This window comes from Vulpes vulpes, chromosome 1, assembly GCF_048418805.1.
Source record: "Vulpes vulpes isolate BD-2025 chromosome 1, VulVul3, whole genome shotgun sequence".
Lineage (NCBI taxonomy): Eukaryota > Metazoa > Chordata > Mammalia > Carnivora > Canidae > Vulpes > Vulpes vulpes.
The window spans coordinates 114,488,763-114,516,686 of record NC_132780.1 but is presented as its reverse complement, the minus strand read 5'-3'; the positions used below and the strand labels follow the sequence as shown (position 1 = coordinate 114,516,686).

The 27,924-nt window shown below is 36.3% G+C and overlaps 2 protein-coding genes across 9 annotated transcripts in view; one reads left to right on the top strand and one right to left on the bottom strand.

Annotated features, from left to right (window-relative positions):
- Positions 1–626, bottom strand: part of SLC35A5 (solute carrier family 35 member A5) — a 29,203-nt gene extending 28,577 nt beyond the window's left edge. For 4 of the 8 annotated variants that reach the window (XR_011994665.1, XR_011994667.1, XR_011994664.1 and 1 more), the window contains exon 1: positions 278–525. The gene's annotated coding sequence lies outside the window, so the exon portion shown is untranslated. Of the gene's footprint in view, positions 1–277 lie in introns of all 8 variants that reach the window. The other 4 variants (XR_011994663.1, XR_011994662.1, XM_025990042.2 and 1 more) reach the window with 3 other exon arrangements.
- Positions 609–27,924, top strand: ATG3 (autophagy related 3). The gene is made up of 12 exons (XM_025990041.2): positions 609–1,043; positions 4,794–4,835; positions 8,701–8,750; positions 11,632–11,702; positions 12,998–13,105; positions 16,661–16,710; positions 18,962–19,043; positions 22,864–22,898; positions 23,142–23,297; positions 24,085–24,212; positions 25,762–25,830; positions 27,654–27,924. The coding sequence occupies exons 1-12, from the start codon at positions 972–974 to the stop codon at positions 27,733–27,735; spliced, it is 945 nt and encodes a 314-aa protein (XP_025845826.1). The 5' UTR covers positions 609–971; the 3' UTR covers positions 27,736–27,924.

Sequence of the window (27,924 nt, the reverse complement as noted above, 5' to 3'; positions counted from 1 at the left end):
CTTTTGATAAGTTGAGGAAACTAAGCTGTGGGCTGGGTCACTTGCCCAGGGCCTCCCAGAGCAGGGATGATGCCCTGGGCCTGGGAGACCGGGGAGGGAGGGACAGCCCACCTGCGCTCCAGCGTGGAGCCCTAAGAGGCGCCTCCCTAACCTGGGAGGCAGGATTCCCTCCGGGGGGGGGGGGGGGGGGCTGGTCGCACATGCGCAGTGGCGATCTCGAGCGGCGCGCGCTCCCCTCCCACGCACGCGCACTTCTCTGCCAGCCGGGTGAGGTTACCTCCGTCCGTCCGTCGGGCTTCTGGTAGAGGAGCGCACGTCCTAGAGCCGAGGTAGTGGCCATGCAGCTCCGCAGAGGCGGCAGAGGCTGTTAAGGTCCATAGCTGCGGAAGCCATGGGGAGGAAGGAAAGGCGAAAAAGCCTCGGCCCGCGACCCTCCTATTCCGGAACGAAAAGCATAATAACGTCCGGACTGGGAGAGAGCGGCCCCGGCACACAGTGCGCACGCGCGCCCGGCGTTCCGCTTCCGGGAGGAGGGGCAGGAGCGTCCTGAGCCCGCCCCAGCGCGCCCTTTCTCGCGTCACGTGCCGGGGAGTCCTGGGTCACGTGAGGCCCAGGTGGCGGCGGAGCTACGGCGAGAGAGAGAGAGACGGGGAAGCCGGAAGGGGCGCGAGTGCCGCCGAGGGGAGCCGACAGCTCCTGAGAGGCGACGGGTGTGCGTGCGCCCGCCGCCCTCCCCCGCCGCCCGCCGCCCACCGCCCTCCCTCGCGGCCCGCGCCGCCGCGCCTGCCTGGGTGGCCGGCAGCGCGCGCCCTGCCCTCGCGGTCGGCGCCGGCCGCCCCTCCCCCTCGTCCCGTCCGCGCCGTCGCGTCCAGTCCCGTCCCCTCCCGTCCCCTCGGGCGCCGGGGGCCGATGCGCGGCGGCTGCGGCGGCTGCGGCGGCGGCGGGGAGTTCCCGTGAGTCCCGGCCCCAGGATGCAGAATGTGATTAACACGGTGAAGGGAAAGGCGCTGGAAGTGGCTGAGTACCTGACCCCGGTCCTCAAGGTAAGCCGCGCCGGGCTTGCCGGGGGCGGCCAGGTACCCGCTGCCGTCCGCGTGGACGGGGGACGCCGCGGTCCCGGCGGGGGAAACGTGCCGGCGGGCGGTAAGGGGGGGCGCGGCAGGGGGTGCAGCCCCACCGGGGGCCCCCAGCTGCTCTCCGGGGCTCTGGGCCCTGGGGGTCAGCGTGGGGCGCCGCGGGGTCTGCTGCCCCCCGCCCCGGACCCGGCGCGTCCGGTGCGTCCATCCCGAGGGGGCCGGCAGCGGGTACATCCCACCCGGGAAGCTCCGACCGTGACGTCCGAAGTCTGTCTTACTCTTTAACGAGGGCTCTGCTGATCTTTCAGAACACGGAATCCGTATTGGGTACCAAAATGACACATGTCACTGTTTTCTTTCATACTTGCTGGGAAAGCCCTCTTAGCATAAGGAGTTTGAAATACGAAGTGGTGACTGAGGTCCCGAGGTCCTCCCTCTGTTGTTAGGATTTCAGAGGAACGAGGTGAATTGCAGCATTATCGCTGTCGGTATCCTTGATCCCAAATAACAGGGGGGAAGCGGTTTTTAAAAATAGCCGAGAAACTGTAAAGCCTGGACTTCGTTGGTGATAAGGAGCAAGCAGCCCGGCCCTCTGAGATATATTTACTTTTTTTTTTTTTTTTTTTTTGGTCTTGTCAATAATACAGCGTCCTTAAAGTGGAAGTTGTTACAGATTAGCTGTGTGACAGCAGTGACTTTATGTTTGAGAGAGAAATTTCCAGAAGTGCATTCGAGTTTTTAGAAGTGTTTAAAGTTTGTGTCAGTGATTTTTTTTTTTTTTTTCCTTTCTGGTAAGTGTGCAATGAGAGGAAATGAGTAGGGAGTTCTTGCTCAAGCGCTTTTATTTTATTTTATTTTTTTTAAGCGTTCAGTCAAAATTTTGCAAATTTTCTTTTTAAAGGTTTTATTTAGTCGTCAGAGACACACGCAGAGAGAGCAGAGACACAGGCAGAGGGAGAAGCAGGCTCCATGCAGGGAGCCCGATGTGGGACTCGATTCTGGGTCTCCAGGATCAAGCCCTGGGCCGAAGGCAGGCGCTAAACCGCTGAGCCCCCCTGGGCGTCCCAAAATTTTACAAATTTTACTGTGAAGATGAAATATCCTTGGATATGGTTGGTTCCCTCCTCAAATCTTTGTTCCGGTATGCTAAGAACAGTGGAGAGTTGTACTTTGCTCTCTTTCCATGAAGAAGGGAAGTGTTGGTCCTGTATTTTATAGATATATATATATTTAAAGACTTATTTATCTAATTATTTATGATATATATATATATAGAGAGAGACCCAGGCAGAGGGAGAAGCAGGCTCCGTGCCGGGAGCCCGACGCGGGACTCGATCCCCGGTCTCCAGGATCACGCCCAGGGCCAAAGGCAGGCGCCAAACCGCTGAGCCACCCAGGGATCCCCTTTCTTATATTACTGAGACTGATTTTAAAGTGATAACTTTTGGGCCAAGTTAAAAAAGGAAAGAAAACTATGAGAATTCAAACTCTTGCTATGCTTATATATATATATTTTTTACTGTGAAATGTCTCGTAATTAAAATTAGCTTAGAAGATGAATTTGACGTTTGAATCAAATGATTCTTTTGCATATCATGGCATCTTTCAGAAACCTGTCTACCTATATCCGACATTTAAATAATGCACAATTACTGAACTTTTTAGAGAGGAAAATGAAAGAAAAAAATTCCCAAATTAAATATTAAACTGCTTGCCACATTGTTAGCCATTCGTGTTTTATTGAACTTAAAATAGAATTGTGTTTTGAGGAATCATTTTATTTATTCTCTAAACTGAAAAGTCAAGTGTTAGCTTGTCAGTATGTACTTGTCAGTCTGTATTTTTAGTAATAAGGAAAGCAAAATTATCGACCTTCCCCTTGCCTGTCCCTGTTTAAGAGAGAATCCTTAGAGAGGCAAGGAGGAAAGAAAAACTAAATCCCTTGGAAAGAAACAATGACTTAACCTAGCAGGTAGAAATTAAGAAAAGTCATGGTGCAGTAAAAGCCAGTCTACAGTGATCTTCAGGCCTCTGCTTCATTGGTAGAGAGGCGCTTATTTCCACTACTACTTTTTCCTTGCTCACTTTTGCTGCAGCCAGTCTGAGCTCTTTGTTACTACATTAATGCTCTCTTACCTTGTTTTTTTGTATTTGCTGCTTCATCTGCCTAAAATACTCTTTTACAGCATTCTGGGTTGTTCATTTTTTTAAGGTGTCTGCTCAGTAGTCACCTATCAGTGAAGCCTTTGTTTTCTTACCATTCTATTATGTTTATTTATTTAAAGTGTTTTGTTTTGTTTTTTAATTTTAGAGCAAGGGAAGGGGGGGGAGTAGAGGAAGAGGGAGAGAGAAACTCAAGCAAACTCCACACCCAGCATGGAGCCCAACACGGTGCCTGATTTCATGATCCTGAGATCAGACCTTAGCTGAAACCAAGAGTTGGATGGTGAACCAATTATTGCCATGTAGGCATCCCCCCCCTTTTTTTTTTTTAAAGATACTTATTTTAGAGAGAGAGTGTGTGTGTATGCAAGTGTGGGTAGGGTCAGAAGGAGAGGGAGAGAGAGAGAGACTCCTCACGCTGACTCCCCTCTGAGCTTGGAGCCTGCTGTGATGTGGGGACTCCATCCCAGGACCCTGAGATCATGACCTGAGCAGAAGCAAGAGCTGGCCACCTAACCAACTGAGCCACCTAGGCACCCTACCATCTTATTTTAAATCTCTCTCCCCACCCCTGACCAGTTTCCTAGCTGCCTCATTTTTCCTGGTGGTTTTCTTTCTTTCTTTCTTTCTTTCTTTCTTTTTTTTTTAAAGATTTATTTATCCATGATAAACATAGAGAGAGAGAGAGGCAGAGATACAGGCAGAGGGAGAAGCAGGCTCCATGCTGGGAGCCCGATGCGGGACTCGATCCCGGGACTCCAGGATCACGCCGTGGGCCAAAGGCAGGCGCCAAACCGCTGAGCCACCCAGGGATCCCCTTCTGGTGGTTTTCATTACCATTTGGCTTTTCTCCCTCCGCTAGACTTTAAACGTCCTTGTCCTTGTGAAGACAAGGATGAGTTTGGTCTATTTTATGTACTTCTATATCCCCATTACTTGAAATAGTGCCTGGCACATAGGGGTTATTCAGTAGATACTCATTGAATGAATAATGTTCATAAATGAATCCTTTCATTTTTGTAATCTGTACTACAGAATCTTACATTTAACTTAAAATTTAGCAACATTTGGAAAATAGCATCTTTGCTTTAGAGAGGAGAATATTATATCAATATCTTGAAGATAATGGAAAAGATTAAATGATTTATGACTTCTAGGCTTGGTTTCTAATATTCAATTGAAATGAGATGTTGGAGATGTTGGCTTAATAGTAAGCTAGCTAAACATTTTTAAGACATTTTTACTGTTCCGTAAAATAAAGATATTTGGTCATTTCACAAAATCATTGTAAGGCTTAATGTTGTATAAACCTTTAGATGTTTTTCCAAAGAGCTTTGCTCTGTTATAGCACTGAGCTAATTGTATTGTAATTATTTTCATGTCAGTTTCCTTCATTAGACTTTTGTATATTCCTTGGGGTCAGGTATCAGTGATGGGTTCTTTTTTGTATGTGCTCTGTTGCTTGGAAGGGTGCTAGGTGAATACTTGCCCACAAACATTTTTAGTTTGAAAGTGAAAGAGTATATAATATGTTATTCTTTTTGCTCTTTTTAGGAATCAAAATTTAAGGAAACAGGTGTTATCACCCCAGAAGAGGTGAGTGTTAAAAATATTCTGAAACTATTATATTTTATAATTATATTTAACTGGGTGGGGGTTTTTTGCTTTAAGAAATGTTTAAGAGATGTTTAAGAAAACAAATTTCAATCTTGATTTGAATAAAATTAAATTCTTTTGACTTTATTAGCACTTTTATAGGGATTTCTACTTCCTCTTAAGACCTGTAACTTCCCTCTCAGTTTGCCACTTCTCATATTTCTCTGTAGTTCCTCTTTATTTAGAAATGGAGGTGGGAGAGGGAATGGAAAAGATTCCTATGGTCATTTATCCTTCACTCATATTTGTATTATATTGAAGTTATATGATGGGCTTTGTGGTGTTGGCTGTTGTCTTGCCTCTGTCTACATCAAACATGAGTTTTCATGGCTTTTCATTTGGAAACTGGCTCACTGCTTGGATATTAAGTTTCTTTCAGTATTTAGCTTAAATATTTTATTGCTAGATACTGTATGCTGATTTTTTTTTTCACAATTCTTTCACTTTTTCTACTAACCAAGTAATGTTGAATCTACTTACTGCTGAAACTGAGGTCTATTTTATAGGTTAGTTGTGTTTTATTGAACTTTTAACCTAGAATTATGTTTTGAGGAATCATTTTACTTGTTCACCGAATGTATAGAATAAAAGCATTCTCTTAGGTAGTTTGTTTTGTTATCCTTACAGAAATGCTGTTGTAGAAATTCTTTCACATTCTAGTTGTATGAATAGTTATGGTTGCATCAGACTTATTTTTTAGTCTTAATAAATAGCAAAGAATTATTTAAGCTCACCTTTAACTTTCATTAAAAATACCACTTATTAGGGCAGCCCCAGTGGCCAAGCGATCTAGTGCCGCCTTCAGCCCATGGTGTGATCCTGGAGATCCAGGATCGAGTCCCATGTCAGGCTCCCTGCATGGAGCCTGCTCCTCTCTCTGCCTCTCTCTCTCTGTCATGAATAAATAAATAAAATCTTTAAAAAAAAAACAATACCACTCATTGGTGATAGAACTTACTCTTTTGAAAGAAACATTTTGAGTTGGGCATATTTTATGATCTGGCTTTTGCTGTAAATTTTAAGACCTCAAGCCTAAGAATTAACTGATCTTTCAGTTTTCAATTGTAATGGAATATCTTAAGTCCCAAATCTTTGTGAGTTCTGAGAATGGTGCTGAATTGATCTTTTATCTAAAATTATCTCTATTTTTAGTGAAAACACATGGTAGTATAAAAAGAACCTAGGAGATCTCCCTTTTAGACCCATTTCTCTTAGTCTTCTGACTTGGGCAAATTGATTAAGCTATGACACAGGCCTCATGTTTCCTTGTCTGTAAAATGAGGGATTTTGGCTAGACATTATCTGAAAGACCTATTCTACCTTAGGCACCATGAGTTTAATACCTTGAATGCCACATAAAACTAAGTTTTGATATTGTTAACTTTCTTGCCAAAGGTATAATTTAGACTTGGCTCTTAAAACTCTGAAATTCAGGAGCAGGGATAAAAGTATGCTATTCTTCTTGCGCTCTTTGGTTTTATCTATAGGAGGATGACTAATTGGTAAATAGATAGTTGGAGTTAGAGATACAAGTCTGTGGTCATTGGATAGACTTAAGCTAATTTTTAAAACAGCTACTAACCATAGAATGAATAACACTTAGCTGTATCATTAAGCGGTTTATGAGTTTCTTCCTTTTTAAAAAAATGCAAGGCTACACTAACTCAGCCGGGTACCAACCACATAATGCTGGATTGAGGTAAAGTACAGTTGCAGGACTGAGTTAGATTAGAATGAATATAGAGGAGGAAAACAACATAATTGCTTTAGGATAAATGATATACTGAGTTTGTTTTCTCTCACTGTTTTTGGGCTTCTGGCTGTTACCCTCCAGCTCTCTCCTCGTTTTCATTGAGAGGTGTTGGAAGTACTGTGTTTAAAAAGAGGAGTAGGCATTATCTAAGAGAGTATTGCCTAACTAAAAATTTATATATATATATATATATATATATATGACTTGATTAAGTGTAGAGTATTAGTAGTAAAATAGCTTGAAGGATAAAGTTGCTGACCAAAATCTTAATAACTGCTTCCATCTTGGAGTTATTCTGCATTGTCATCAGGAGAAAGCTACTGCAAGCAATACTGAGAATTGAGAAAATTGAGTCTGCCTTAAATTTTGTTTCATTTGAGCATATGAAGCCTGCAATAATGGTCATTACTAGTGAGGGCAAATGTACACGTGTGCTAATTATCTGTGCAATTCTATGTTCTTTTGTAGGTTTTTTTACCTTCTAGTGTTTTGTTATTTTTAAAATTTTTTTTATTTATTTGAGTAATGTCTACACCTAATGTAGGGCTGAAACTCAAAACCCCAAGAAAAGAGTTAGATATCCTACTGACTAAGCTACCTAGGTGCTCTTGTTATTTTTTTTTAATAAATGCTACTGGAGGCGCCAGGGAATAAAATGTTAGTCTTGTGACAAAGCAATATCATTAAAGAATTTTTAAATTTTTAACTCTTTGTTTTGCTTGCATTTTGTTGAATTAATACCTTTTTGGTGATGATAAATTAATTCTGGTAGCCACAGAGTTAAAGGTAGCATTTGGTAGCAGTGACCTAAAGTGATTAAAATGTGGGGAGACAGTATTGTTTTCATTTGTTTTTGTTTTTTCCTAACTAGTTTAAATAATAAAATTCTTTGAAATAAAAGAACAGAAACATTTGAAAAGTTGCTGTTGGGAATATGCTAAATTTTATCTTGTTAATGTACATTCTTGAAAGAACCTGCTCTTAGAAAACTTATTTTATAAAATTTTGCTATCTTAAATGAAAGAAGAGTATTATATGTAGACATTCTTCACTCAAACATTGGAGTTTTTTTTGTTTTTGTTTTTGTTTTTTTTTGCTGTGTAGTAAACCATGAATGATACGTGAATTTAAGTTAGAGCTATTGTGAAATAGAATTGGGAAAGTATGTGTGTATATTGCCTGAATTGGGACACTGCAGTTATGCTTAATGAGACCTTAAAGAAAGGTCTCATTTTCTTTAATTTTCTACTCTCAAGAATAAACAAGGATTTTTGTTATACTTACAGTAAGATCAGTTCACGCTCATATATAATAGACATTCTCAAAAGTTTGAACTTTCTTCCTGAGTCTGTTTTTGATTTCTGAAGAAAAACAAAAACTTGTGAAATGTTCAACTCGCCCAGAAAGTCTAAGGTGTTAAAGGATTCGATTTCTTAACTGTGTTGGTACTTTCTGAGTCAATCCAAAAGTTTCTAAATATTTCCCCACTGTTTCGCATTGCCTTTCTCACTCTTGTTAATGTGAAAAAGCTTTCAAAATGGGCCTTTACCTAAATTTAAAAAGAAACGTACCCTGTGATGTCAAACTATTGTTACATCATAGGCTTGTATCTATTTAGTAATTTTTCTCAAAGAACTTCATTGAGTTTTCAACCAGTAGCAGGAATATCTCTTCATCTTAATTATCCACAAAATGGATTCAGCATTTTAAATCCTTCGGCATTTTAAATCCTGCAGCGTTACCTTTATTCATTTAATGATACTGTATCCTTTTGGCATTATTTAATCCAATGAAAAAAATTTAATTTAAAATACATAGCATTCAGTGTTTTTTTCTTCAGAATTTAAGTTTTATGGATATAAAAATTTTTGCAGTTTTAATAATAATCAAAAATCATCGGAGTGGTAGAGATTTGATGCTGTTTGCATTTATATGATTATTGGCTGTCAAGATTACACAGGATGATCACTTTGGCATTTTACCATCTTATATTCAGTGATGTTCAATTTTTCTTTTTCCTTTTTCTTTATATTCCTTTTAAATCCTAAATAGTTTGTGGCAGCTGGAGATCACTTAGTCCACCACTGTCCAACATGGCAATGGTAAGTAAGAAATAGAAATTAGTACAAGAAATAGAAATTAGTACAAGGTATAACTTTATAATCCTGGCAGTTTGCAAAATGGATTAGGGTATGAATTTTAGAATGACCAGCTTAACTCTCTTCTAGTAGCTTTTTCTGTTCAGCAGTGTGCCGATGATATTTAAAGTAAAATAAAGGCTGACAAATTGGTGTTATACCTATTTTATTTTGCTTTGTTAGAAAAAAGATAGACTTTTTTGAGATCTATGCCTTTACTTCCTTTATAGTGTCTAGACAGATCTGATCTTGTGGTGGATCTTTAAAAAACAGTGTTCAAGAGTTTAATAAATTTGACTAGCTCATTTTTTTTCAAATTAAAATGTTTACTGAATATTTTTATAACAATGCAGACATTTTGCAGAGTCTTAGGTTTTTTAATCGTAATACCTTTAAAAAAAAAAAAAGATTTTATTTATTTATTAGAGCACAAGCAGCGGGGAGGAGGGGCAAAGAGAGAGAGAGAAGTGGACTTTTTGCTGTGCGGGGAGCCCAGTGCAGTACAGGACCCAATCCCAGGATGTTGGGATCATGACCTGAGTTGGAGGCAGATACTTAACCGACTGAGGCCCCCAGGTGCCCCTAATCATAAGACCTTCTATTAAGGTTAAAAGTATGCTCCCATTTTAGGAATTAGCTGAAAAGTTAAGAGGAACATTCATGATATTCATTAAGGTCTTAACTGGAAATCTGCTAGTAATAGACTTTTTACATTTTTTTTCATTAACCTTTTTTCATTATAAAAGTAATTTAAGCAACTTAGCAGATCTCATAACCTATTTTAAATATTCTGAATAATAACAAAATGTTTTAAAACATAGGCTGTTTCATTACATTCAAGTACTTATATAGGGCAAAACCCCTTGACTATAGCTGAAAAAGTGTAGCTCTCCCAGTACTGGCAGAGCTATTTTAATTAGGCTAGAATTGTTTGGGAATTATCTTGTTTGGATATAGGTGGTACAACTTGTTACATTCTTTTTTTCTTTTTTCTTTAAATTCTCTTAATGACACTTTTTCAGTTGTGGTTGACAGGTACAGTTTTGATTTGGGAGCAGGGGCTCTAAAATTAATAGAACTGATAATGTCTTCCTTTGTTTCTAAAGAGCTTAGATACTTAAAACTATTTTAAGCCAAAATTGGCACTCTCTTTTATCTGTGGCCTGTTCTCTTCTTTTTATATTTGACTCATACCCAGAATAGTTTTACTGCTTTTTATCAATTGCTTTTTATCTTTCAGAACACTGTTCCTTAATGTACCAAAAAAGGCCAAAATGTCAGGTTTATTTAATTTCATCCTTTGTCTTCCTTATGTGTATTTCTGTTTCATATTTAAAATTGAGTTAATAGCAGCTCTCTGATTTAGTAAGAATGATTGATTTTTTTGGATTATAAATTGTTAAAATTCTACTTAGCTTGGTTCTAGTCTATAATCTTTGTGTATTTCAAGTCAGATAGGTATATACAATTTAAAATAATATCCATTTTATAAAAGGAACCAATTTAGGATTTTCTTCAATATAATAGATGTACATTTTCTTTGGGTTTCTTTGTCATAGTCCTTAGTTGTCTAATTCAGACATACGGTTTATAGTATGGTTATAGGGATATGCGTATATGGACAGGATCTTTTTTTTAGCAGGTAGTTTATAGTTTCACTTTATGAATTGTGACAGTTGAAATAATTTTATTGTAACAGAGCTCAGCTATACCCTACTCCAGTGTCCACACTTCTGGCTGAACACTGGGGCCAAAGGAACAATTCATTTTAAACCAGTGCTAGAAACAGATTATTTCCCCATTATAGTTTCATGTCTACAAGTGCCATCGTGACCTTATTGTATATTCATCATTCAGAACTTCAGGCATTGCCATGTCATTGTTGAATTTGACAATTGAGAATGGTCTAAAGAAGCTGAGAAGGCTATTAAAAGATAGGTCATTTCCTGGTTTTATTTTATGCTCGTATCTAAGCTTTGATAAAGCAGTAGACTCAAAACTTTTGTTCAAATGTTTGTGACTGACAACACATGCCATTCTAGCTCTGCCAATTCCATTAGGTGACCCACAAAAGAATCTGTGAGCAAATTCTTAGTAAGGTAGTCCATACTAGCAATGAAAAATCAGAAATGGTATAGCTGGCTCTGATCCACAGAGGAAGCAATGTTTAAGCAGGAGCCCTGGATTCCTTTGCTCTTCTGTGTTCTGGTTTTCTGACCAGAATATGAGCAATCTGACTTCTTTAAGCTAAAACGGGGAGATTAATATTACTTACCTCTTAGGGTTCTGGGGAGTAAATAAAAATAATGCATGTTAGAGTTCTAAGTCTATTTTCAGTCATTATTTTTAATATTATTATCTTTTGTGATTCAGAGCATCTTTTTTCTCTTAGTTCCAATTTTACTCAAGTGGCAAGAACAGGGATCTTGCCAACCACCTACTTTGTTATATAATGTCCTACAGTTATTTTTCTGCCTCTTCTTCTTAAGATGAGCAGTACTTTAGAATTAAAAGTCTGAGATTATACTCCCTAAGGAACAACATTTTCTTTTTGTTTAGAGGCAAGCATAATAGTTGCTTAATAGTTCTATATTATTCTTTTTTGGTCTGCTATTTAATCTAAATTCTCTTAGGTCTGTCTGTGTCTCTTAGTACATTTCACTTATAATGCTATGCTCTTCCATGCCCTAGCATGCATCACTTAATGGTATCCTTCCGAAACTAGTCCTAAAACAGTTTCTTAGTGTGGATTGTGTAGTTTTGATATTTGCATGTGATATTTTCTGTTCTGTCTTTGCCTTTTAAAATATTTGTTGTATTTTGGTGCTTTTTGTTCTTTTTAAAGGGCTACAGGGGAAGAATTGAAAGTGAAGGCATATCTACCAACAGGCAAACAATTTTTGGTCACCAAAAATGGTAAGAATTATGTTGCATATGTTAATAAATTTTACACAAAGAGTTATGTTAAAAAACAAACAAAAATCCTTAGCATTTACTGATCTTAATTTATGTTTGAAGCCATACGTAAACAGCTTCTCTCAGAAATTTGGAAATTTGATGGAACTCTGGGTTTCCCATTGCTAGAGCATTTTTTTCCTTATTTCATTTTTACCTCCTTCCTTTTTGTTGCTTCTTTTTGCCAAAAAGATCTAGTTTTAAGATGTAGAGGGAAAGGGCCCAAGCAAATTTGGAATTTTAAATGCCTTTTTTTAAAGCTGACTTCATAATCAAAAACGTTTTAGCTATTTGATTTTGATCTTCTTTAGACTTAAACATTTGTCATGAAAAATGAAATTGAACTACCTTTGACATCTAAAAGCTCCAAGCTGAAGATTTATTATCCATTGTGTCTTGAAAGATTGCCTTTAGAAACAAAAAATGTTTTTGAAACTGGTGGTGTCTCATTTATGAAGTTAATTTGAAAACAGCATCAGAAGGTTGTTATATTCCCCATCTAATCACATAATAGTACAGTGGTTTTTATTTTGATTTATCTATAACAGGGAAAATATGTATAACATACCAGTTTTTTTTCTTTCCTACAGCATATGCTTTATTATAATTGATCAGTTATAGCCTCATTTTTTAAAAAAATCAAGAGGTAACAGCTATTTCTTGACTCTACATCATCATATTTTTACCTTATAATTGTTCAGTTTTAGGCTTATGTGAATAATACCTGTTAATTGACACATACACTATGAAAAGCTTAATTCCAATATTGTATAAGATAATGAAATGTAATAGTTTAGTGAATTTTACACTGGCTTATCCATTATGAATATCTGGAACTTAAGAATTATGAAGTACATATTAAAGGTTAATAAAGCAAACTGAAGGTCACCTCTACCACCCCTGAGAATGACAGATGGTGCCTTCCTGTTTTGAGAGTAAGGCTATTAATATAAAGGATTATTATTCATTAGCCTGAAGTTGAGCAATTTCATCTCTGGCTCTAGCCTGCTGTTCTTCACAGACCATCAGGGTAAAAAGTACATAGAAAATTTCCAGTAGAGCCTTTCTACTTGTATTTTGACAAGGCTATTTAGGGAGAGATAAATGTGGTCATGAATGTGTCTGTAGGCTGAAGGTAACTCTTTAATCATTTTTATTAGATTACAATATTTCCTTAAAATGGAATAAACTCTTTTTCCTGATCTATAGGAAGCAGATTATGTACTAGTAACTGTATTTGCCATTTTTTTTAATAGTGCCATGCTACAAGCGGTGCAAACAGATGGAATATTCAGATGAATTAGAAGCTATCATTGAAGAAGATGATGGTGATGGGGGATGGGTAGATACTTACCATAATGCAGGTAAGAGAAGAATGGAATACCATGTATTAGTTTAAATTGTTTTAAATTCTTACAGTCTTTTTTTACAGTGTTGATTTAAAAACACCAACAAGAGCAAATATAAGGCACAGTTGTCCCAATAGACTTTTACCTGAAAAGAAGCAGTGAGACAAAATTGGAAAAAAAGAAAAAATGCCCTTAAGAGTATACCAGATTTCTATAGTACTGCTACTTCAGCAGCCATTTGAAAATATCCATATCATATTATTTTAAAGAAACAAAGATGATTAGAATTACTGAGTGTGCATACTGCTTTGCTTTAGAATTCCTTATTTATCTGTCATTCCATTACTGAATGATGAGCTTTGGGACAGGAACTATAGTTACATTTATTTTACTCAGAGACCTGGCATTTGAAAGTACTTAATAATTATTTGTTGAATGATTAAGAGTATTATAAGGACCACACTACATGAAAGTAGAGATTCATTGTTGAATCCTCAATATCTATGATAGTATCTGATACAGCAATTGTTCAGTAAATCTAAAGGAATTCTAAAGGAATTGACTAAATTCAAGCCTTTCATAAGTGTATGTTTGCAGAAGTTGTTTCTAAGTCTGAATATGATTTTTTATTTCTAGTTGTAAAAACGTTTTGCCACTACATTTATATGTAATGCAGATTAGTATATACTGCTATAGCTATACTAACTTAACAAGAGCAGCCTACTCTAATCTACATTGACATGATTATATAAATATAGTTATATGATAAACAGTTCTATAAATTATTAGTTAACAGTTAACTATTAGTTCATTAATAGTTAATTTACATAGTTATATAAATACTATTTATGGCTTAGCTTTAATGAAGAAAATGTGTTCTGAGTTTAACTCTAGGATACTAAAAAATAAATTTTCTCCCTCTAATCCTAGAAAGTAGCAGGTGTATCAAAAGTAGTATTAGAGCAAGGTTTCTCAGCCTTAGCACTACTGACATTTTGGGCTGCATGATTCCTTGCTATAGCATTTCCTGTACGTTGCAGAATGTTTACAGCATCTCTGCCCACTAGATGCCAGTAGTATGAACTTAATTGTGATAACTCAAAATGCCTCCAGGCAGTGCCAAATATTCCATGAAAAGCAAAATTGCTGCCACCATTTGAGACCCACTGTAGTAGTTGGAGGGCTAAGTAATCTGCACAGGAAAAAGTATCTTGTTAGGTCAGTTTCCCCCTCGAGTTTTAGAAAGGGACACTGCTATGCGTTTATGATGATAAAGGCATAGATTCAGGACTTGGGTTTCTTGATTGGAAACTTGTTTGTTTCTTGATGAGGTTGAGTGTTAACATTAAGGCCTTGAGAAAATAGTGGATTGAACAACTTTTTAAAATAATTTAAAAAATCATGCTATTTCCCCACTGAGAGTGCTGGATTTCTTTATTTTTGATCTTTCCAAAATTGTTCAGGTACTCTGCTTTAGTTTTCCTGTGGTGGAAGATGTGGGCAGCACATCTATAAGAAAGTGTTGACTAACTAGAGCCATTAGTTATAACACTGTATTTTTGATGTCAAGTAAATGACTTATTCTGTTTTCTGGTTGTATTCTCTTTCATAATCACTAGGTCAAAATCTAGGTGCATATTTACAGAGGCTTTCATTGCAGAAATAATAATAAGTAGGTGTCAGTATGATTAATAAAAATCTATTACAAAAATTCAACAACTGAAAAAATGTTTGCCCTGCTAGAGAGAATTTTAGTTTAAACTGTATCGTGATTTGCTTAAAACACAGCATCCAACTGATGCAGAAGGTCACGTGCCTGGTTCCTTACTCACCTCAGTTCTCTTTGCTTCATCTTTGCTCCTCATAGGTTTCCTTTATTTCTCTTAGCCCTTGTATTACTCATGGTTCTCCAGAGAAACAGAAACAATAGAATCTAGTATATAGATATAGATATAAGTATAGATAGATTTATTTTGAGGAATTGGCTTACATGATTGTGGGAGCTAGAATGACTGCATTTTATAGCACAAACTGGCCGGCAGGCTAAAGACCTAGGTAAAGGTTGATTGTGTCAGCTCGAGTCTGAAGACAGTTTGAAAGCAGAATTCTTTCTCTTTCCTGAGCACCTCAGTTTTTTCTCATAAGGCCTTCAACTGATTGGATGAGGTCCACCCACATTATAGAGAGTAATCTACTCAGCCTGTGGATTTAAATGTTAAAATCTAAAAAAACCCCACAACAACAACAACTAAGAAATACACTCATAGCTACATCTAGACTGATATTTGACCAAGAACCTGGATATGATAACCTAGCCAAACTGACATAAAAATAACCATTGCAGGTCTTGAGAATGTTACCCTTATTAGAGTCATTTGAGTTTTTTGGGTTTTTGTTTTTGTTTTTTGGCCTGTATGTCCTATTTTTAGAAAAGTGTAGTTTAGTGGGATACTATTATTATATTTGGACAGATTGAAGGTGTTTATTTTATTTGTATCTATGTATTTGATTCAGTGAATCGTTTTGTAATACCAATTCAATGTGTTAAGATTTTTTTATTATGGTATAATTTTATAATATGAAATTTTGTGAAATAATATCTGTTATGTAGTAATTGGAAAACCTATGAAGTAAAAGCTTTATGCTAGAGCTGTGGATTGTGACATTTTCTATTAGTAAAAGTGAGTTATTCTTTGGTGTGAAGATGTCGAACAGATCAAGGATTTAGAAGATTACCAGAGGGGCAAAGCTTATTTTGTATATATAGGGTTTTTTTTTTCTTTAGTGTATTTCTTCTTTGTTGAACTATGGAATTAAAAACAGTGACATGTATTTTGAATTAGAAATACTGTTTAACTGACTTGTGCTGCCATCTGCTTACTGCCATCTTCATTGAGACAAGTGATTCAAGGTAGTTGCTTAATGGGTGCAGTGGACAAAACATTGAACTAAAAGCACATGTGGATTTGAATCCCAATTTCTTCACTCTGAGACTCAAGCAAGTTATTTCATCTCTGGAGACTTCATTTCTTTTTCTGGACAAATGATTACCTAACTCAAAAGATAGCATTTGTAAGGTTGAAATAAGCTATGGAAACAGTAAGATAGAAAACCCCATATAAATGTGGTATGGTATTTACTACTTCTGCATGTCTTAGATTTCTGAAACAAATAACATTAATGGCCTTCTTGAGAAAATTCTAGTGCAGTTTTGAATAAAATCAGTATGTGTCCTATAGTCTCTTAATGTGTTTATTCTGAGAATAAATATGTATTGGATAAAAATCCACACCAGGGAAGGTAAATGAAGAATAGTAGATGAATGATAGAGTAGAATAATTCATGGTAAAATATCACATTGGTATTTTTTTAATTTTTTTTTTAATTTGAGAAGTGCTTTTAGTGTAAATTTTCCTATTAGAGTTCATTTGTAAAAATGCTGCTAACATTGCCTCCTCATTTCAAAGAAGTGAGAATTTAGGTAATTTGCAGTGTTTATATATTTGTTTGAATCTGTAAATAGAAGATGTTTACAATTTAATTTTAGTTATTTTTTTGAATTTTAAACAGGTATTACAGGAATAACTGAAGCAGTTAAGGAGATTACATTGGAAAGCAAGGTACTAGTTAATTAGGTCATTTGTAAATTCAATGACATAGTTATTTGTATATATATATATTCTTACTTAAACTGATTAGTTTTCAAGCTTTTTGAAATTCCAGTTATTTTTTTCTCCTCTCAGTTTTCCATGTCAACATATCAAAACTACTACTTCCCAATGCTTATTTTCCTTAGTCTGTTGTATGGTTACAAAAATTTTGAGATTAAAGCTGGAAAAAAACTAATTTTCACCAATTGGGAAGGCTATAGGCTACTTTAAAATAAATAACTTTTTATCTTTTGGTGTAAGTACCAAATATTCTGTAAATGGAGGTTTGGGGGGAGGTTTATGTACTTGCTGGTTAGTAGATACTAATGATACATTATTTAAATTTTATAGTTCCTTAGTTTACAGCTATTTTGAGTAGAAATTTTGGTTTTTGAAAATTTAAAGGTAAACTTCAGTTTAACATCATCCAAAATGTGATATATTTTGACTGAGTGGAAGCTGAATCAGTTAGGTTTTATTGTATGGTTTATTGTGGGGAGTTGGGTAAAAATCTATAACTGGAATTTTTCTGCTTGAAAATTTCAATTCAAACTATCATATCAGCTTTTCATTTCTAAAAAAAGATAATTGCAGTTATTTTCATATTATTATGTTTGCTTGAAATGATATGAAAAAATACAAAATACCTTTTCCCATATCTTTTCTTAATTATTTTGTTAACAGATCTCTTAGAGGATAGACTCTTTGGACAGAATAATTGAGTTTCTTTTGTCCTTATGAAATATTTTCTACAAGAGTTACTAGTTTAAGATACACTTTTTTGTATCATTTTGTCATTTGGATCTTTTGGGATTTGTAACTGGCTTTTAACAGGAAGTGTTAGAAACTGAAGCAAGTTTTTGCGTCGTTTTTTTTTTTTTTTTTTTTTTTTTTGTCCCCCAATGTATAATTTTTTGCTTGCTAGGAATTAAGGTTCAGTTGCTTGGCCCGAAAATTCATCCATTTGAAATTATACTTTTTGGAGAGTTTGAACAACTGAAGAAAAATTACCAAAATGGCTTTGCTACTTTAGGAAATCTTACTTATTACTCTGGCCATAATTGTATATGCTTCAGACTTTGAAAATGAAAAGTGGCAGAGTACTGTGGATACATTTTTGATAGGTTTATAGTAATTCTTTCAATAATTTTTTTTTAAATGCAGTACTGGTTAATATGGTTCTTGGTATCCCACTTAACATCCTTATACTAAGGGATGAATACTCAGAATAATGTACAACTTGAATGTCTTTCTTGTTATTTCCTATTAATATAGAATTGACACTATTTTTTATAATTTAATGCTTCCAGTACTTGTCCAGACCCAAGTATTAATCTTTCTTGTTGATTTCTACTGTATTCTGTTTCAAGTATGATCACCATAACAACAAAATGATTAAAATTTCCCTTAATGATCAGTTTGTTACATATTGGCTCATCTAATAATTATCGACATACTATCTTTTTCTATGGTTTCACATTTTGGGTGTGGTAATGATACATAGAATTTTTAAGTTTCTAGTGGTAAATAAAATCTTTTGTAAGTAAAATTATAAATTAGGTGAAACTAGATGTCCAGTTTTTTTTTTTTTTTACTTTTCATTGACTTCAGATTTTTAGAATATTGATTTTGTGAAATGATAATTATATATTAGACTTGTCTTTGGTTAGTATTATTATTTCATTTCAGTGCAAATATAGTTTAAAAACTGTACTAAAATCTTACATTTTATAATAACTGTAAAGTCCGATAATTTTGCTTAATTCAGTCTAAGGTATTATTAACAAATCAGAATATAATAGTGTTTGGTTTGTAATAATAAGCTTAACTTACAAATGTACTATGATTTATAAATACATATCTTTTTTCTCCTTTAAGTTATGTGTGCAAATTATAGCTCTAAATCAATTTCTTAATATTAACGATTAGTTAAATAAAAATACTATTTTTTTGGAAGTGCAAAAAACATTAATTGTAAGCTTTGATGGTACTTGGTTCTTCTCAGATACTTTTTATATTTTTCAGTCATAGCACTTGCACATCACTTTTTACCATTTGGTTATGGGTTTGTTATCTCCATTGGAGTAGGAAGGAGTTTCTTGAGGATAAGAACTATCTTTAGCACTCTTATTTTCACAGTGGTTTGCACTGTGCTGACACATGAGTACTCAGTGTTTGAACTAATTGACATATTTAAGTGACTTTAAATATAATTTCAAAGGACAGTATAAAACTTCAAGATTGCTCAGCAGTATGTGAGGAGGAAGAAGAAGAAGATGAAGGAGAAGCTGCAGATATGGAAGGTATTTGTGTTCTAGATTTTCTTTAATCATACTAGAATGTTGATTTTGGAATATTCGTATTTGAAGTAGATAAGAATTGTACTCCATTGAGTTCTAGATTTTAACATTTAACAGCCTAAAGAGGATTTTGTTTAGTTTAAATTTAGTTAGTGCAGAGCTTACCTTGGTATTGAACTATTGTTGTATTTTACCTAGAGCATAGCCTTGATTTCTAGTGGGATACATTTTAGTCATAAATCTTTAATGGTAGGTACAGTTCTAAGACACAGATTCTTAAGCTAATTCTTTTTTTTTTTAAGATTTTATTTATTTATTCATGAGAGACACACACACACACACACGGAGATAGGCAGAGACACAGGCAGAGGGAGAAGCAGACTCCATGCAGGGAGCCTGACGTGGGACTCAATCCCTGGTCTCCAGGATCAGGCCCTGAGCTGAAGGCAGCACTAAACCTTAGCTGAGCCACCTGGGCTGTCCTCATAAGCTAATTCTTTAAAACTATTTCAGAGCAGAACAGAGCTTGCCCATGTACTGTATATTTTCTTTTTTTTTCTGACGAAATATATAGAATTTATGGTGAGACTGAAATGCTCTATAGCATGCAGAAGTGGAAGATGGTGCCAAGTGGAGTTGAAGCATTATAAGAGCAAGTGGTTTGCTAATGAGGAGGTGACAGCCAAATTGCCAGAGTAGCCTTGACTCAAAGTACCTTTTTTTTTTTCTTTTTTCTTTTTGAGAGAGAGAGAGTACAAGTGAGGAAGAGGAGCAGAGGGAAAGGGAGAAGCAAGACTCTCTGCTGAGCAGAGAGCCCACCCAGCTTGGGGCTCAATCCCAGGACCCTGGCTGGGTTCATCACCAGAGTCGAAGGCAGATGCTTAACCAACTGAGTCACCTAGGGCTCCCCTCAAAGTACTTTTCAGTTTTGTTTCCTAAATTACTTTTGAGTCCTCCTGAAACCTAGCTGTATATCTGTTCCTGAATCCTAGTAAGAGTTTATTTTTATAGTAAACTCCCATCCTTTGAAGAAACCAGAATGAGTTACTGGTAACCAAAATTGCTCACAGCAACCTTATATACCGTCGCTGTAATTGATTTCATATTTAAATCTCCAGTCCAGATCTCCTGAACTTCACATGTACTTGTTTAGTTTCATTTGCACCTGAATGTGTCATAATTGTCAGCACCACCTCCTTGCACAAATACTTTCTACATTCCATCTGTCTGAATGGTGTACAGTTACCCGAGCTGGGGCGGAGGGTAGGAAGAGTACTGTGAGTAAGGCACTGCTTTTAGAGTACAAGCTGTGGGACTGCCTTAAATATCTGACAGCTTTTTAGTGTGTTTGTTACATTTCCCTTGGCTAGAGCTAAAGAAAAAAAATGCTTTATTTGGAATTTTGCTTAAAAAACTGTTGATGATATAGCAGGTAATATAACAGCAATTAATATTACAGGCAATTTTCACTCCTTATTCAACAAGTATTGGGCAGTATAGTATCTGTTTGTCACGTACTCTCCTTGGTGCTAGAGATGAAGCAGTAGACATATTCTAGTTATAGGAGAGGAAAAAAGAACAATAGGTAAGCAATATATATGCTGTTTTAGATGGAGATAAGTATCAAGGAGAAAAATCAAGGGATGGGGATGGGACAGGGAGTCTTGGGGAGCAATGAGTATTATTATTATTATTATTATTATTTTTTTTTTTTTTATTTATGGTAGTCACACAGAGAGAGAGAGAGAGAGGCAGAGACACAGGCAGAGGGAGAAGCAGGCTCCATGCACCGGGAGCCCGACGTGGGACTCGATCCCAGGTCTCCAGGATCGCGCCCTGGGGGCCAATGGCAGGCGCTAAACCGCTGCGCCACCCAGGGATCCCAATGAGTATTATTTTAAGTACGTTTGTCGAGAAAAACCCAATTGAGAACATGAGTTTTCAGTAAAGCCTGGCAGGAAGTGTGTGAGCAAGCTATTTGGATATCTAAGGAAGAGTGCAAAGGCCCCTGAGGTAGGAGCTTGTGTAGCTTGTATAAAATACTGAGCAGGGGTGCCTGCCTGGCTCAGTCGGTAGAGCATGTGACTCTTGATTTCAGGGTCATGAGTTCAGGCCCCACATTGGGTGTAGATCTTACTTAAAAAAAAAAAAAAATACCTGTGTTCAGAGAGGAGTAAGGGCAGAGTCAGAGAAGTAAGGCTTGGAGTCAGTGAGATAACCTTGGGACCAGATCATGTAAGGACCTGGCTTGCCTCAGTGAAATGAGAAGCCATTGGAGGGTCTTTCTAAGTAGAAAAGCAACCTAGAATAAGATTTAACATTTTAACAGAATCACTGTGTGATTGCTCTATTTAGAACAGAATGAAGAGGTTTAGGGACAACAGTTTGGAGGCTCTTTTGATGATCTGATTTAGGCAAGATAGCAGCTTGGTCTCAATAAGCAACATTAAAAAGTGATGAGAAACAGAATTGTGGACATATTTTGAGGGTAGGGTCAAAACAATTTGCTGCTGAGGTGGAGTGGCATGGGAGAGACAGAGTAGTCAGGTGTGATTCCAAAGATTTTTGACCTAAGTATCTGGAAAGGTGTCTTCAACTGAGATGAGGAAAATGATAGGACCAAATAGCTTTGGAGGAGGAGTTTGGGAGGTCAGTTTTGGATGTGTGCTGTTGTTGATGTACATTAGCTATTCCGTTGGACCCATAAATAGACAAATACCCAGGTTTGTAGCCAGGGATAAATTTGGGAATCATTAGCATTTAAAGCCATTGAGACTAGATGAAATCATCAAAGGAGTAGTGTGGATAGAAAAAAGACAAAAAGGGATCCCTGGGTGGCGCAGTGGTTTGGCGCCTGCTTTTGGCCCAGGGTGCGATCCTGGAGACCTGGGATCGAATCCCATATCGGGCTCCCGGTGCGTGGAGCCTGCTTCTCCCTCTGTCTGTGTCTCTGCCTCTCTCTCTCTCTCTGTCTGACTATCATGAATAAATAAACAAAATTAAAAAAAAAAAAAAAAACAAAAGGTCCAAAAACTGAGCCCTTGGTTACTGTTGAGTTTTAAAAATGAAAGATGAAGAACCAAGCATAGAAAATAGTAAAGGAGAAGCCAGTGAGGTGAGAGACAAAGCCAGGAAAATAATAGTATTTTAACAGTCAAGAAAAGTGTTCCAAGAAGGTGGGACTAAATTATCCAGATGGCTCTGTGAGAGATCAGTGAAGATGAAAACTGGGAATTTACCCTTGGATTCAGCAAAGTGGAAGCCACTGATGATTTCAATGAGCACATTTTATGCATTTCTATAAACAGCCTTGTGTATGTGATGGAGTCACTGAGGTTCTACAGTATCATTATGCTGTTTGGAATTGCTAAAAGCCTGTAGCTTGGACCAGGCCCTGGCATCCTAACTTTCTCTGGCTCTGTCAGGTAGAAAATCTGCTGTTCCTTTGGAAGTATAAAATTAGCTCCTTCGGGATCCCTGGTTGGCACAGTGGTTTAGCGCCTGCCTTTGGCCCAGGGCGCGATCCTGGAGACCTGAGATCGAATCCCACATCGGGCTCCCGGTGCATGGAGCCTGCTTCTCCCTCTGCCTATGTCTCTGCCTCTCTCTCTCTCTCTCTCTCTCTGTGTGTGACTATCATAAATAAATTTAAAAAAATTTAAAAAAGAATTAAAAAAAATTAGCTCCTTCATACCTATTCAGTATCTTCAGTTAAAAAACAAAAGCAAAAACCCAGGTTTTAAATGATACTCTGAAGTAATATATAGTTTGGTTTAGGAAATTTTCTTGAACTTGATTAATCTTTTGTTGCTTTTTATAACAGAATATGAAGAAAGTGGATTGTTGGAAACAGATGAGGTTTGTAAATTGAGTTTTTAGTTAACTTTTACTGAATAAACTTGGAGATTAATATTTCTAATAGTATTTGATCTTTCCATAAACTTTTTAGTTATATGTTTGCATTGGTTATATAGCATATAATGTTTTAGCTTAAGTTCTGTTTGTTTTCCAAAAAAAAAAAATACAGGATGGGAAAAATACTTTCTAAGTTGTCACATTCATTCTGATTTTAATGAGGGTAAATTTCTCTCCATATTCCAGGCTACCTTAGACACACGGAAAATAGTAGAAGCTTGTAAAGCTAAAACTGATGCTGGAGGTGAAGATGCTATTTTGCAAACGAGAACTTATGACCTTTATATCACTTATGATAAATATTACCAGACACCACGACTATGGTTGTTTGGCTATGATGAGGTAAAAACAAAATATATTTTAATGTAAATATCTTGAGTTGTTGGATTTAATTCCTTTGTGGGTATATATTATGGGCATATATTATGGCCTTTTATTTAAATTTTGGAAATCATTTGTTTTACAATTTCATGATTAATATTGAACTACTTATTTTGAAGAAATTATTAATTATTCAGTGTGACAATAACACTACTAAGAATCAAATAACCTGTTACATATTTATTACTTGGTCCCTGAGGTTATTCCTTCAAAATATAAGGGAAATTGAACTCTGTTATATTAAATTTATTGGGCATTAACATTTGTTGAATGTATAACAGAATGATCATGTTGGCATGTGTGTTTTTTTAAGACAATACCTTTTTTTTTTTTTTACTCATTTACTTAGTAGAATTAAAGGATAACTGAAATAAAACTGTTTTAACCTGTCAATCTTATGACTAAAAGTGGGAAGTAAAAAGGTATAAAATAAAATAGACCCAAAAGATGAGTTATAAAGTTATAAAATGTTTTGATAGCCATGAACTTGCTTTTTTGTGGGATCTTTACTACATTAGGTGGTGGCTGAAGTCACATAGCCTTGGTGTTCAGATTCTTCCCTCCCTCCTCCTTTTCTTAGTTATAAGTGTATTGTAAACTCTCCCCCAAATAGTCTAGTAATTCTAAATAGTTTGGAATTCTGTATTGCAAGTGACACGGAAAATGGGGATAAATATATTTTAAACAGAAGTTTAGGCCTAAAAGGTTTTAGACAGTGATTTTAAAACATTTTTTGTTGTTGTTTCAGCAAAGGCAGCCTTTAACAGTTGAACACATGTATGAAGACATCAGTCAAGATCATGTGAAGAAAACAGTAACCATTGAAAATCACCCTCATCTCCCACCGCCTCCTATGTGTTCAGTTCACCCATGCAGGTGCGTGCGTGCGTGTGTGTGTGTGTGTGTGTGTGTGTGTGTGTGTTGTGTGCTTCATGGATTTATTACTTGGGAATCTGTAAACAAAGTGCAGATTTGTGACAGAAACATTATAATAAGCAAGTAGGTACTGTTCTCTTTTGTCTTCCTTAGAAATGTTCTTGTGCTTAAATATAAAAGAAACAGGAAAAAGTCCATTTATTTTAAGTTTAATTCATTAAGAATATATTTTGCTCTTTGTGTGTTCGGTTATAGCATAGATCTTTGTGATTTTACTATTTTTAGCTCCAAGAATCGTTTAGAAAATGCTTCTTAAATAAAAAAAAGTACCCCTCATTTAGACATGGTTTGCCCTACTGTGATGTATCTATGAATGTGGGGTATAAAGTGATCCTTGTGTTTTTCTAGGTGACTTATTCATCTCCTTTTATTGGTTAGTGAAGGGAGACGTATGCAGAGTTCTCTTTTCCTTTACTCTTAAGAGATGTTCAGCCCAACTAAATCAAGTGCATTTTATGATTTGGGGTTTTCTTCATACCATTGTGTTTTTCAAGGCCAAATGAGTGAAGCTGAGTCCATATGCATGATTTGTCAGTTATTTCTAATGAGTAGCCTTCACAAACCATTGAGAAATTCTGGTAACAATATTTTTGAGATGAAAACTTTGGTATTCCGCTAATTAGATGCAACATTCTAGCTTTAAAAAGTTGTTTAATATTTTCTCATTTTTGCAGGATCTTGATTCTCAGATTTTATTACATAGAAAGCCTAGTTCATTTTTCCAGTTTATTTATCAAGAGTTGCTAATGTTGCTAAGTGAAAAGTAATTCAAGAGTCATTAGTTTGAGTTTTAAATTATCTAAAAGGTTTTCATTTTATTCTGTTGGCCTCTGTGATGGTTTGAGGTTTTAGGACAGTGCTTGTCAAACTGGGGCATGTCTCAATTCTAAATAGAATAAATAAACTCTAAATAGAATCAGATGAATTTTATAGTATGCATTAGGACAAAGAAAAAATATATAAACTTCTTGACTCTAACCAGATTAGTTTTTTTAAAATTCAGTTTTAGCTTATTCTCTGCCAAGTATTTGAACAGTCAGAATCAGCATTAGAAATATCTACTTTTTGGATTAGCTGTTACCATGTAGCTTTTTTGAATTTGCTTGGTCTGGTTCTTGTTTGTTTGTTAGAGCCTACAACCCTTGCTCTGCAGTTATGCTTTGGCATGATTTCCCTTTCTCTGGCTTTCTACTGTACTACTCCACCCCCAAGTCCTTCTACCCCTGTTATAGGAACACTAACAAGTGGTATTGTGTTTGTGACTACCGTAGCTTTTAAAATTTAACCTGTGCTCCAGTAAAACAGTGTATATGATTCTCAACAATCTGACTTGGTGGGGAGTAGAGAGGAGAATATTTTATAATATAACTATTATGTTAAAATTAATTCATTGACCCTAATAAGATTTCTTCAGAAGCAAAAACTTGGCTTTTCCTATTTTGATCTAATTATCTATGTTAATAAGATTTATTTGTTCTTTTGCTTTTAGGCATGCTGAGGTGATGAAGAAAATCATTGAGACTGTTGCAGAAGGAGGGGGAGAACTTGGTGTTCATATGTATCCTTACCTGTATATGTCGTTAGGGGCATATTTGCTCTTAGGATTTTTTTTTTCCTCTTTGGGAAATGTTGGTACAATGTTAATGCCCCAGTACCTGTAACTTGTTTTAGCCCCTCCCTTATGTGGAAGTCTTAGTAGGAGTCTTTATTTGGAAAATGTTATATTGTGATAGTTCTGCTTTGTTCAGTTGGATAGCACATGTCCTTGTGTGCACCAGTCAGCTCTGCCTTGTTACAGAGACTCAGATAAATATGTCTTTTCTGGCAACAGCTTGCCAGTTGATTTCGTTTGTCTAAAAGGCAATGGCTAAGAGTATGTGAATATAAAACCATTGCTCTTGATGGAAAAGAAACTCAATGGGCTTAATTGATTGATGAAAGAAGGGTAACCTACTAATTTAGAAGATATCACATGAGTATCTTTTCCCTAAGTATATTTCCAGTTTAACTGTTATAAAAACTGTGCGTCCTATCAAGTAAAAGTAAAATTACCTCCTATCATTCTTTTTTTTTTTATAATTTTTTTTTAAATTTTAATTTACTTATGATAGGCACACAGAGAGAGAGAGAGAGAGAGGCAGAGACACAGGCAGAGGGAGAAGCAGGCTCCATGCACTGGGAGCCCGACGTGGGACTCGATCCCAGGTCTCCAGGATCGCGCCCTGGGCCAAAGGCAGGCGCTAAACCGCTATGCCACCCAGGGATCCCACCTCATATCATTCTAAAGTCTCTGAAGCAAAGAATTCAGACTAACAAATCGGTTAATTAAAAAGTAAAGCGCACAACGCATTTTTTATTTTCTTAAAATGTATTTTTATATTTCTCCAGATGAAAGCAGGAGATTTTATATCTTCCTGTGGTTTTCTTACTTAGTTCTCTGTGATTGACAAGAGAAGTTAAGTAAACTGCTAGATCCTGAAATACATGTACTCATAGCATGGATTCATCCGAAGCAACCAAAGTCAATGATTTAGATGCAAATAGTTTGAATTTATTTGGTGATAGATTGATGTTACACTTGGTGCTTCATGCCAATCGGCGTTCATTGTAGACTGTGAAGGGTCACCCCTTCTTGCAGTTACAAATAACCTAAGAATTGCTAATAAAGTGTATCCCTCAGAGGAACACTGGTCTTATTTGACATTGAAAGAAACCAATAACTTTTGGTCCAAACTAGATTTACTCCTGAAACCTTATTACACATAATTTGAGCATTCATTGCTGTTGTAGGCTAGGTAGTAACTTAGAAGATTCTGTGTTTAATAATTGATTCATCAATTCCTTCAATTAAAATTGAGTTTTTAATATTTCCAAGTACAGTGGAACATAGAAAAAAAATCATGATCTTATTAGACAGTCCAATATAGTAGATTCTATGGCAAGTACAGATACTAACTTAGAATCAGTCTTCGTGGAAGGTTTCCACTTTATTTTTTTCTCTTTTCTCGAGTGCGTTTATATTCTTTATCCTTATTTTCTAACATACCCTAGCAAACTAATAGACAATAAAGGAACCATTTCCTACTCATTTAAACATGAACAACCTTGTCCTTATTTTTATATCAAAATAATTGGGCTCCTGTGAACTCTTACTTCCAGGAAGTTTCCATCCAAATATTAAATGGGACTAGATCGAGCAGTCCTGAGCCTCATATTGAGGAGACACAAATTTGCATGGGTGAAATTTTTAATATAATTGATTTAAGATTTTGTCTTACGTGTTTTTTTCTGAGAAATCATTGCTTAATAAGGATAATTACAATGTTAGCTGAAATCATAGTACCATTTACCAATCTGTTTTCCTTAGCTAAAGACCTTTAGGTATCTTCTAATTTTCTTGAAGTTTGTACAAGCTGTCATTCCAACAATAGAATATGACTACACAAGACACTTCACAATGTAACGAAGAGAGCATAGAATCTATCCTAATTATTGTTTCTGATTTTTAAAGAATTAACCCATAGATGTGACCATTGACCATATTCACCGATATGTACAATTTCTCTAATAAAGGGACTTATATGTTTATGCATCAAATAAAAAAAGTTCCACTACCAGCCTTATTTGTTTAATAAAAATGAGTGTAAAGAGA